At 34.1% G+C, this 13,515-nt stretch overlaps 1 protein-coding gene across 1 annotated transcript in view; it reads left to right on the top strand.

The window, feature by feature from the left end:
- The window catches only part of LOC139515031 (uncharacterized), an 83,678-nt gene that overhangs the window by 18,431 nt on the left and 51,732 nt on the right, over positions 1 to 13,515 (top strand). Inside the window, exons 6-8 of the mRNA XM_071304591.1 lie at positions 6,241 to 6,444; positions 8,907 to 8,975; positions 9,376 to 10,346. Coding sequence (XP_071160692.1) covers positions 6,241 to 6,444; positions 8,907 to 8,975; positions 9,376 to 10,346 — 1,244 coding nt within the window. The remainder of the gene's footprint in view (positions 1 to 6,240; positions 6,445 to 8,906; positions 8,976 to 9,375; positions 10,347 to 13,515) is intronic.

Genomic DNA, 13,515 nt, shown 5'->3' with positions numbered 1-13,515 from the left:
AAAAAACAAATCCGGGTTATAAACTAAAACTGAAGGAAAGACATTAAATAAAAGAGAAAAACTACGACACAACAGAAACACAATACTAAAATGTAACACACATAGAAACGAACTATAACTATAATATAACAATGGCCATAAAGTACTGCACATTTTCTTTATCTTATTGCACAATGTTGTTGAGAAAATTGAATCATTTTGACAGACATGGTTTTTTTTCTGATTTGTTGCGTTGCGCGTTTTGACAATTAAGCGATTTTTCACAGATTTTGATTTTATATTTAATTACATTCACGATCCGATACCAGATCTTTCACGATTCAATCGCACTGCTTGACCACCGTAAGTTTTCTTTCAGGATCATTTCTCTCGATAAACCGAATGACACCCGTGTAGTCGTCCAATTGTGTCATTATCTAGACCGAGGACATAACGAGATATGATGCAGATCTCGTTTTGGTAATATCCTTATTCTCTAAGTTCACTGATTTTTTTTTATTCGAGCAATCACTTATAGTACGGTGACCGAGTAAGGAAAAGACGCTTATTTGAGGAGTTTAATTGTCATTTGGACTATACGGCTATAGATCACAGCTTTGGTAGTTCAAAGGTTAAACTTAACATTTTGACTTGTCGTCAAAAGATCGTACGGTGCAATTTTTGTAAAATGGGCTTTGAAGTACGTTAGTTCACTTGAACGAAAAATCGACTTTGAAAAATTTTTGAGGTCTTCATTGTAAAAAAACATCCGTGATATGGTTTCTGTTATTATTAACATTGTTGTTACACCTTATTTACACGATTTCAAATAAAGTTCAGCAAATTTAATCCTTTGTTAAAGAGTTTTTGTAAAAGTTTAACACTACGAATATTTTGCATTTAACAGAGTACGTTTCAATTCATTCACATCATTTGCTTTTACGCAAAATGTTAAATAATCAATATTTATATAATAGTTCATTCCTTTGTTAATCAATAATATCAAACTCATTTATCTCAGAAGTATTATTTCAGCAATTCAAGCCAGACATAAGTGCTAACGCTCATATGATGGGGATATTTAAAGCTCATATACAGCCTCTTATAGATATCTATAAACAATGGGGATGTGCTGTATCACGTTCATTCATATACTGGGATATGTTCCTTGAAGCAGTGGACATTTTGCTGTCAAATGTTAGAGAACGGCAGGGTAAATGGTCACTTCTTTGAGATTCTCATCTCAAGTGTTACCTTTTTTCATACGCCCGGGAGGGACGTATTATGGTATACCGTTGTCCGTCCGTCCGTCTGTCCGTCCGTCGTCCACACTTCGGACAATAACTCAAAAACCCTTCCACCAATTTCCATGAAACTTAAGTGAATTGTTTATATCTATTGACGTAAGCTCCCTTTCGTTTTTTTTTAATTTCAGATTTTTAGTTTTGGATTTATGGGGCTTTATTCATAAAAAAGGGGCGATTTTCAACACTTCGGACAATAACTCAAAAAGGCTTTAACCAATGTCCATGAAACTTTGGTGAATTGTTTTTATCTATTGACGTAAGCTCCCTTTTGTTTTTTTTTTAATTTCAGATTTTAAGTTTTGGATTTATGGGGCTTTATTCATAAAAAAGGGGGGATTTTCAACACTTCGGACAATAACTCAAAAAGGCTTTCACCAATGTCCATGAAACTTTGGTGAATTGTTTATATCTATTGATGTAATCTCCCTTTCGTTTTTTTTTAATTTCAGATTTTAAGCTTTGGATTTATGGGGCTTTATTCATAAAAAAAGGGGGATTTTTAACACTTCGGACAATAACTCAAAAAGGCTTTCACCAATGTCCATGAAACTTTGGTGAATTGTTTATATCTATTGATGTAACAAATAATACTTAATAAAATCTGATGAAAACATAAAATTTGTAAAATCTTTAGTTCAATTTAAAACATTAAATTTCTTGTAAAAAATAGGTTCCATGAATGTCATACGTTTGTACCATTATTGAATGATTGCAAGGATGAAAGCACATTAGCAGTCCCTGAGATACTAACTGTTCCCTGAGGCATATATCATTTTATGATAACATTTTTACTATCTAAGCTATGGATAAAAAATCAAATACTGTTTTTGCATATAGGATGTTTTACTCTTGTTAAAATTGGTTGCAATTGAAATCACAAATGATACCTTAGCATCGCAGCTTTTTTATAGAGTTAGGTTTCGGTGGAAGGGTTGAGCGCAATAAAAAATGTTATAAAACATAACTAGTCTACAATAGCACATAATAAGTGAACAAGTGACAACATAAAAATCCTAACATGTGACTAAATATTCCTTAAATGTTAAAGGGTGTCATTTTATGAAAAAAAATAAGGAAAACAAGTCTCCTAAACATTAATCAATATGATCATCTTGTGAATATTCTAAACAATAAAAAGGTTCAATCAATATACCCCAAGAAAATTACCTTCTTTCAAACTACTATAAAATTTGGAAATCAGCCATATAATTACTAAAACCCATAATCATATATCACTTTCCTTATATTGCATTGAAGACTTTTATATTATATGCCAATGTTAATGATATTTGTTTTTTTATACTAAATATTGAAAAGCTGAACTAGGTTTAATCATCATTGTCTTCTTCACTGTAATCACTGTCCTCATCATCAGAAAAATCCTCATTTTCATTCTCAGAAGAGGCCTCCTCATCATCAATGAAATCCTCACCTTCATCATCAATGAAGACCTCATCTCCATCATCAATGTAATCTTTATCTTCATCATCAATGAAATCCTTACTTTCATCACCTAATTCCTCATTTAGATCATAACTTTCAGTAGAGTCACTTTCACCATCTTCACTTTCCCTGTTATCTTCTTGGTGCTCCTCATTGTCATTGTAGTCTTTTTTGCCGTTTTTATACGCCCGTCGTCTTTCAGACGGGACGTATTATGGTATACCGTTGTCCGTCCGTCTGTCCGTCCGTCGTCCACACTTCAGACAATAACTCACATAAGCTCCCTTTCCATTTGATAAATATAAAAGGTACTTGGTACTCAGAAAGTGTGTTGTGAACAAGATAGAATGTATGGATGAAAAATTAAGACAAAAAACTTAGTTAAATTTGAGGTAGCCTTAATGGTGCCAATTTTTTTGTGCATTTTTATTTATTATTTTGGGGGGGGGGGGGGTATTTGACAGGGCTCACACTATTTCTAGTTGATCATATAAATTCATTAAAAGACAAGTTAAAAGAGCAACGGGCGTATCATGCGCTAAAGCGCAGCCCTTTATTTTATTTTAACCAACCGTACCAATTACTGGAGGTGGATGCCAGTTTACATACTCGATATGCGTTAACTTTCTTAGAATATTCGATCACCTTTTATAGATGTCGACTTTTCTAATAGACATACTCCTGGACATTTTAACGGTATATGGACCGACATGTCAACAGAAAAGACCGTTATAAAAGCCTCAAGGGGATCAGGTGGCACTGTAGGCATAACAAATCAAAAGTCTGCGCTTGTTAGATGGACCCTTACTAGACATTTCCTAGAATCCCTTAGTTGTATAATGCTTGAAAGAGCTGGAATTGCTGCAAATAGTGCAAATTCACATGCGGAAAGAAACCCAACAGCAATGAAAAGAGATCAAGAACACGTTATTGTCATTGTGAACCCTGAATGAACCATGACTTATCCCTTTGATGTGGAATCCCATCCTCCATGTCTAATCAATATTCAAGATTCGTTACTCCCAACTGTCGAGGTAGTCTGAAACATGTCCAGACATTTCATCACCAGTGCTCTTTCTTTAGGTCAGTCATGGAGTTTTTATAGTCCAATATCAAAGTCAAAACTGAAAACTTTAAAAATATGACCACAAAAACAAACCTTAAATGTAAATCGGGAAAAATAATTTCAGGTCACATAAATCTAGAACTTGTATTTATACGAGCACTGATTTTGGCAAACTGTAGAGATAATGTTGCACACTGTAGGTCCCATTCCAATTTCCCTTTTTATTTCTCGATGAAGTCTGATTTATTGAAGCAATTAGAATCTGAAGTCTCTTGTGCACTTTCCCTACCTCCCTTTGTACCATCACTCACAACTTACATCAGAGATGGTATGGCATTGGTTCATTGTATTGATGTTAAGAAAAGTAAAACATTCGGTGACCTTCCAGCTGACTTTTAAAAAAATATGTCCCAATGCTTTTCTATAGCGCACACAGTAGCAGATGTTTTTGACGATATGAGCAACTCTATAAAGTCTGCTGAAAGGGAACGCCGCACAAAGACTACAGCTTCCATCCAAGTGTATCAGATTATTGAAGGGAGAATTATCCTAAATGGAAGAAGTTTTTTTCTGTTAAAGAATCAAACAGGCTTTCTTTAATTTCTTTGGTAGTTTTATTCTTCAAAACTTTGACAAATCCCCTATTATTCCACCTGATTGTGAGCTTTACTTAGCCGGAACGTTTGTAAGTCACGAAATTGTCAAAGTTATTTATACCAACACTGTTATTGACTGTCGTTACTTGTTTAGCACACAAGAGGAGGCCAATACTCGTATGATACTCAATGTCTTAAACTTTGACAGTTTAGAGAAACTGAAGAGAGCGGAAGAACAATCATACGGACCTCTAATACAAAATTGGTTGTTCTGTGTGTTTACTACTACAAACATATGACACATACAAACGAGTTGTGGGTGCAGATGGGGAATATTAGCGGTCTAAAGGATGGGCGAAGATTTTCACCCATTCACCAACTAGTGTCTGTCTAACCCCAACAATTTGTAAACTATTGCCTGCTTTACATGCACTTACCGGATGCGACACAACTTCGTCTCTGTTTTGAGTAGGTAAACAAACTGTCTACAAGACTTTGAATGACACGCACGACTATTTCAGTGGTTTGCAAAGCTTCGGTAATACTGACAAGGATGAAGCCCTTGTTTAGGCATGACAAATAATTTCAAAGCTTCATGATCAGAAAATTCTCTTTAACTCATTCCATCATGATATTTATACTATGCACGTCAAGATTGCCACCAGTAACATGAGTAAAGAAGTAAGTTATACGTGCTTCGTTTCAAACTAAAATTTGGACTGCATAACACATTGATAACCCCCTCTATTCCGTCAACTTTAGAATACGGTTGGCGAGAGTAAAATTATTCATACCCCCACCGCACCCCCACGTCTATTTTAAATGGCATTTGTCAGCAGTATTTAAGTTTTCATGTAAGGGATAATATCCATGTAAAAAGTCATGTGTTTGTTCACAACAAAACCTTACAGGTTCGGAATTTTGCGCATGAAAAGGGTCAGAATTATGTGGAAATGTCCAATTATGTTCCTTGAAAGATGAACCAGAAGATACTTCTGGCTTAATTATGTTGTTTGGATCTCTTTCATTGCATTTGTTAATTGTAACTATTTTCGAGGAATTTTAGTTTTAATGAATAACATGAATGAGCTTTTGCAAAATACGCCTTCTTGATAGTAGGCTTCAGGTAGAAATAATATTTATAATTTATTGCTGAGGTTGAATGACAGCTGGAAAATTAACTACTGTAACTTTAACAGAATATTTGTTGATCCTGTATAATAGAACAAGTGTTTGAAAAACGCTAATTTTCAGAATAAATCGACCTCCTAATTCCTTTTTTTTTTTTTGCATTTTCGAGATAATTCATTGCTAATTGATGTGGAAAAATGTCTGTATCTGAACAATTACCTAAACTGTTGTATAAATCTTCAAATTTCGAAAATTATGGAAGAAAAAAATAATAACAGAATTTGATCTTTAACCCTATTTTATGCAAAACTGTTACCACATTTCTATTTGACGACATCGATATTTCAAAAGTAGTCACATTTCCGAATCCAATGATATATAATGTAGCCATATAGTATGTTTGACGATTAAATCTAGAAAATATTGTGTCTGGTCACCGTACTATCAAAAGTTGATTTTTAAATGAAAGGACATCATCAATATATCTGACAGTGAACTGAACACTCACCTAATGTTAGGTAGAGGGTTGGGCGGTCATCAACAGGCTAACCCTCGCCACATTCCTTGTGTACCTGTTCCAAGTTAGTAGCCAGTAATTCAGTAGTTGTCGTGTGTCATGTCTGTCATATTTGTTTTTATAAATTATATTGAATGAATTAGACCGTTAGTTTTCGTGTTTTAATTCTTTCACATTCTTTTTTTCTTTAATATGGAACAGAATACTTTTGGAACAATCGATATATTCGAGAGGAAAATCAATCTCAAAGGAATGATAGCGCAGGTTGCGTACTTCTAAATCTTGAAGTCAACAAAGCCGGTGTCCATTGTGAAGAACATTGTCATAATTTAACTTTCAAGAACGAAGGGAATCAACCCGAGAACGAATCAGAGTTAATTGCAGTGATAAGACCTATCAAAACAGGTATGCAACTACAATCTCATAAAATCATTCTAGCATCTTACCTCATTGTATTGTTCAACATAATTTTTCTACACTTTTTAGGGTCGTGGATAATAAGAAAAATGCAATTTGAGTTATATTGACTCGCGTGAATTGAGGGTATCAGGGATAATTTTATCAAGAGAAAACAAGTATAATCTTACCCTACGAATAAAACTCGAGGGGCAACATGAACAGATTTCAAAGCATTGACCAAAGTAAAAACTAGTGTAAGATGTTTAAAAATTAAACAGACCATTCATGAAATATAAGAGTTGTGGTGCCATGATATACACCAATGAGACAGAAACACGCCTAAAAAATAACCAAAAGAAATCTAGAGGGAAACATATAAAAGGTAAAATCACAAAAATACTGAACTCTGAGGAAAATTCAAAACGGAAAGTCTCTTATCATGCTTATCAAATGGCCAAATAAAATGCTCAAACACATCAAACGAATCGGTAACAACTGTCATATATCTGACTTCGTACAGGCATTTTCTTATATAGAAAATGGTGGTTTAAACCTTGTTTCATAGCTAGCTAAATCTCTCACTTGTATGACAGTCTCATCAAATTCAATCATATTGACAACGATGTGTGAACAAAACAAACAGACATAAAAGGTAAAAGTGTATAGTTTAGTTTAAACATATTTTATTTACTCAAAGTAAAATGGATAGGACACAAGTAAACCATACTTATGAAGTCCGCTCCGAATGACAATAATTTACAATACAATATTAATATGAGCATGCAATATCAAAATAAACAATATTTTACGAGTCTATCAATTGAGAAAAAAAAAAATGAAACAGAAATAGATATAAACATTGAAAACGTTGATGATGATGATGATGATGATGATGATGATGATGATGATGATGACGTGGATGTACCGTAAATACATTTTCTACATAACAAGAAATCTCTCAGACCTTTTGATAAATTCGAATACGTGTTTGAATATATTCACATTTTGTTCATACGAGAGATTCGGATTACCAGATGTAAGTAACTTAACATTTAATATAAGGTCATCAGGAAGCCATCTTAGATTATTCATCAGAATTTCTCTCTGGTGTATATATAATTAAGAGCAGTCGAAAAGGAAATGGTGTACAGTCTCAATGTTACATCCACAAAAGCAAAATGGATCAGCAATTATATTGACTTTAAACAAGTCATAGTTCAAGAAAGATGAGTAGCATCTGAATTGTGTTAAAATCATATTTAGTTTCCTCGGTCCATATAGATAGTGCTTTGGTACATCTTTATTTGTGGCATTTAACCTTTTTAATTGGATTTTAAACTTTGATATAGAGTCTGATTTTCGAAGGGACAAATCGGTATGATTCCATAGGTTAATAGTTGATGGTATAAAAGATTCTTTAGTAAGAGATAATCTACAAAAAAGGAACAATGATGTCATTTCCATTTCTCAAGGGATATGCAGTTTTGCTCGAACATTTGGTGGAACAAGTTTGCATAGATAATCCGGAGCTTGGTTATGTTGAATGTTATAAAACATTTGTAATTTTCGTCTTTTCCTCCTGTCAGCTAACGTTTTCCACCCAATTTCCTCATACAGAATTTCAGATTTTGTAAATATAGGCAAACCAGTAACTATTCTAGCAGCTTCTAGCTGCAAACTTTCAAGTTTATTAACATATCCTATCACGCAATTATTCCAAACTTCAGTTGCATATTCAAAATTTGGTAAAAGTGTCAAAAATAGGGGTACAGCAGTCAACATTTTGTTATAATCCTAAATATTATAAAGACATACAAATATGTAACAACGAGGCACAAAACGGCAAATATGAAGCATATTAGCAAATATTAAAGACAAGAAAACAAAATGAACAATAACATAATGACATAATAACGGGAAGTATAAGTACAGAGCCACGTCATAGGTATCAAAGAAATAACCAAGCACATTAGCAAAAATTAAAGACAAGAATACATAAATTATTAGAACAATAAAACAATGAGGGATAAATAAATATAGTCACGTCTAACAAGTAAATAATAGTCTTCAGCAGATGACCATGTCCTTAAAGTATGAATAGTGTTAACTTCCAAACAAATGTGAATTGTGAAATAGTGTATGGTGCATGCTGCAATGTTGGAATGTTGTATGGTGCACAGAAAATGTGTTTGGTGTATGATGGAATTTGAAAAGGTGTACGGTTCATGAGAATATTATATATGTCTTAAAATTTGGTGTATGGTGTAACCAGAATTTCTCGTGACCACAATTTTGTTGTGCATTTCGTTTTAAAATATAAACAATTATTTTTACCTTACTTTATATGTTTATGGTATGAAATAATTCTGACGTACCTAAATCCACAATTCATTTTCAAAGCAAGTCAAGTATAGAAAAAATATTAGGATGTTGATTAAGAGGTCATAAAATGTATTATTTTTTTCCAGTTTTTATTGAGGGTTCAATTGATTTGGAAGAAAATGCAAAAGAAAAAGAACACGTAGAGCATAAATCAGGTATGATCACTCTTCCCAAATGCGTTTTGTTAAAAAGGCAAAGTTCTGTCTTCCAAATTGATCTTCGTCCATTCTTCTGGATGTAATGGCCTTATGGGAAAACTCAATACCGTACGCGTCTAGTTAGTTATAAAAGGCACCGACATAAAAAGTATCAAAAGATCACTAAATTATATGTTGCTGATTACCGTACTGCACAAGCGGGAAAACTAATCTCGTTGAGATGACGGACGATAATAAAAAAAAATATCAAATTTTCATGTGAGCAATGTTTTCAACAACAAATAAAGACATTGTCATATTATGACCAACTTTTCAAAGTGACATTTTGAAGTTTTAATGTGACTAGCTAGACTCATACAAGCAAGAATCATTAATTTCTTTTTTTCTCATATTGTAGAAATTAGTGAAACAGTTCAACAACAGAATTGGGAGAACTTTCTAAACATATCGATTTTAGTGGATGACCATTTAAAAGCTATTTTGGTGTCCCTTATAGCATTTTATTTACGTGAAAAACATTATACATTTGAACAGTTTCTTAACCGAAATCAACACAAGATATACCATATGTGCTATAATTTGGGTAGATGCTGCAGGTGTTCAGAAGATGTTTCACAAAAACAAAATGATAGAGTTTTATTCCCAATTCACATGGGCATATTGCTTGATAAAAGTAACAAGATGCCTGGTCATAAAATAAATCATGGACCTAATTTCTGCTGCAGTTTTGCAAAGTCTGGCATATCTACTGACGTCCTAGACGTGGTACTTGCTGAATGTCTTTTAGTTAATTTTTGTGCCGATGTATTCTGGTACAGTTGTTTGCAGTTTCAAGGTATCTCTTTCGAGAATTTCTTAAACCAAAACAAACATCTACTGTATCATATGTGGCAAAATAACACAAGATGCTGCCAGTGTTCAAGTCCTTTACAAATTCCACTCAACTGCCAGGTTGTGAACGAACAGCAATGGACAGATATGTTTACTGCATCTTCTCACTCAACACATAGTCGACATAGGTCACCTAGTACACATTGCATTTGTTCTATCTCTGCCAAACCTGGCATCCGGCAAGTTGACCTTGATCCTGTTCTACAGCATACACTTCTAAAGTACTGTTGCCCAACTTTACAATCAGTTGAAACACTAATGACAATCAGGAGGAATGTTTACGGACACATAGAAAAGGCACAAATTACAGATTTGGACTATACAAAATATAAGACAGACATCGACTCCGCAATGTTAAATTTAACCATTATTTGTGACAAGGATCAAGGAGTAAAGATTGCATTCAACGATTTGAAGCATGATCATGTAGATGATAGCCTTTTGGAGTACAAAGACAGGTTATCTGATAGGATAGACGTAAGTTTTAAACTATCTTATTTATTATTGAAGATATAATATAATAAAATAATTGTTTCCTTCAAGAAAAATCTTTTTCCATGATTCTGGCATAATTTAAAAAGCCACTTCTTGTGAGTTTGTAGATAATAATCATAAACTTGACTTGTGTTACTTGAATCATTTCAGTTGATTGGGCGGTTCGCTCATTATAGACCAGTTCACCTATGAATAGGTGTTTTTGGACAAAAATCATGACTGAAGTGTCCAGTTGCGGTGACTATTGTGAAACAGTTAAAATATATATAAGCTCAATATGTTTATTTGCAAAGTAAAAAGTGAGACACAGCCGTTGATTCTCTTGTAAAATGGGTTTTAAAACATGTATAAATGTCACAGTCTGGAAATTGTGGATATCAATGTATAATTATTACGACGACAGTTGCGAAATATGCATACAAGTATGTCGTTGTTTTATAACATTTTGATAACCTTATTTCTTGCTTTTGTTCTGAATGCATTTTTTTAGTCAAGTGAGCTTTTCTCATCACTTGGCGTCCGTCGTCCGTCGTCTGTAAACTTTTACAAAAATCATCTTCTCTGAAACTACTGGCCCAAATACCAAACTTGGCCACAACCATTATGAAGGTATCTAGTTTTAAAAATGTGTGGCGTGACCCTGCCAACCAACTAAAATGGCCGCCATCGCTAAAATAGAATATAGGGGTAAAATGTAGATTTCGGCTTATAACTCTGAATCAATAGCATTTAGAGCAAATCTGACATGGGGTAAATTGTCTATTAGGTCAAGATCTATCTGCCCTAAAATTTTCAGACAAATCGGACAACCATTGTTGGGTTGCTGCCCCCAAATTAGTAATTTTAAGGACATTTTGCAGTTTTTAGCTCACCTGGCCGAAAGGGCGAAGTGAGCTTATCCCATCCCTTTGCGTCCGTTGTTCGTCGTCCTTCGTCTGTCGTCCGTCGTCCGGCGTCGTTAACTTTTACAAAAATCTTCTCCTCTGACACTACTGGGCCTAATTGAACCAAACTTGGCCACAATCATTATTGGAGTATCTAGTTTATAAAAATGTGTCCGGTGACCCGGCCAACCATCCAAGAAGGCCACCATGGCTAAAAATAGAACATGGGGGTAAAATGCAGTTTTTAGGTTATAACTCTAAAACCAAAGCATTTAGAGCAAATCTAACATGTGGTAAAAATGTTTTTGGTTATTATCTTGAATATTATTATAGATAGAGATGAACTATAAACAGCAATAATGTTCAGCAAAGTAAGATTTACAAATAAGTCAACATGACCGAAATGGTCAATTGACCCCTTGAGGAGTTATTGCCCTTTATAGTCAATTTTTAACCATTTTTAGCTCACCTGGCCCGAAGGGCCAAGTGAGCCTTTCTGATCACTTGGCGTCCGGCGTCCGTCGTCGTCCGTCGTCGTCGTCCGTCGTCGTTAACTTTTACAAAAATCTTCTCCTCTGAAACTACTGGGCCAAATTAAACCAAACTTTGCCACAATCATCATTGGGGTATCTAGTTTAAAAAATGTGTGGCGTGACCCGCCAAACCAATCAAGATGGCCGCCATGGCTAAAAATAGAACATAGGGGTGAAATGTAGTTTTTGGCTTATAATTCAAAAACAAAAGCATTAAGAGCAAATCTGACATAGGTAAAATTGTTTATCAGGTCAAGATCTATCTGCCCTGAAATTTTCAGATGAATCAGAGAACCCGTTGTTGGGTTGCTGCCCCTGAATTGGTAATTTTAAGGAAATTTTCCTGTTTTTGGTTATTATCTTGAATATTATTATAGATAGGGATAAACTGTAAACAGCAATAATGTTCAGCAAAGTAAGATTTACAAATAAGTCAACATGACCAAAATGGTCAGTTGACCCTTTTAGGAGTTATTGCCCTTTAAAGTCAATGTTTAACCATTTTTCGTAAATTTTAAATATCTTTTATAAAAATCTTCTCCTCTGAAACTGCTGGGCCAAATTAATTCAAACTTGGCCACAATCATCTCTGGGGTATCTTGTTTAATAAATGTGTGGCGTTACCTGCCAAACCAACCAAGATGGCCGCCATGGCTAACAATAGAACATAGGGGTGAAATGCAGCTTTTGGCTTATAACTCAAAAACCAAAGCATTTAGAGCAAATCTGACAGAGGTAAAAGTGTTTATCAGGTCAAGATCTATCTGCCCCGAAATTTTAGGATGAATCAGAGAACCCGTTGTTGGGTTGCTATCCCTGAATTGGTAATTTTAAGGAAATTTTGCTGTTTTTGGTTATTATCTTGAATATTATTATAGATAGAGATAAACTGTAAACAGCAATAATGTTCAGCAAAGTAAGATTTACAAATAAGTCAACATGTATGAAGACCAAAATGGTCAATTGACCCCCTAAGGAGTTATTGTCCTTTATAGTCAATTTTAAACAATTTTCATAAAATTTGTTAATTTTTACTACTGGTAATATTTTCCACAGAAACTACTGGGCCAAGTTCATTATAGATAGTGATAATTGTAAGCAGCAAGAATGTTCAGTTAAGTAAGATGTACAAACATATCACCATCACCAAAACACAATTTTGTCATGAATCCATTTGCTTCCTTTGTTTAATATTCACATAGACCAAGGTGAGCGACACAGGCTCTTTAGAGCCTCTAGTTCGTAAATCTTAGTATTCTTTTACAAAAATCTTCTCCTCTGAAACTACTGGGCCAAATCAAACCAAACTTGGCCAAAATCATCTTTGGGGTATGTAGTTTAAAAAATGTGTTCGTTAACCCAGCCATCTAACCAAGATGGCCACCATGGCTAAAAATAAAACATAGGGGTAAAATGCAGTTTTTGGCTTATAACTCAAAAACCAAAGCATTTTGAGCAAATCTGACGTTGGGATAAAATTGTTTATTAGGTGAAGATCTACCTGCCCTGAAAATTTCAGATGAATTGGACTACCCGTTGTTTGGTTGCTGCCCCTGAATTAGTAATTTTAAGGAAATTTTGCTGTTTTTGGTTATTATCTTGAATATTATTATAGATAGAGATAAACTGTAAACAGCAATAATGTTCAGCAAAGTAAGATTTACAAATAAGTCAACATGACCGAATTGGTCAGTTGAACCCTTTAGGAGTAATTGCCCTTTATAGTCAAGTTTA

Source organism: Mytilus edulis, chromosome 3 (assembly GCF_963676685.1).
Source record: "Mytilus edulis chromosome 3, xbMytEdul2.2, whole genome shotgun sequence".
Classification (NCBI taxonomy): Eukaryota; Metazoa; Mollusca; class Bivalvia; order Mytilida; family Mytilidae; genus Mytilus; species Mytilus edulis.
This window is presented reverse-complemented; position numbering and strand designations above follow the sequence as displayed.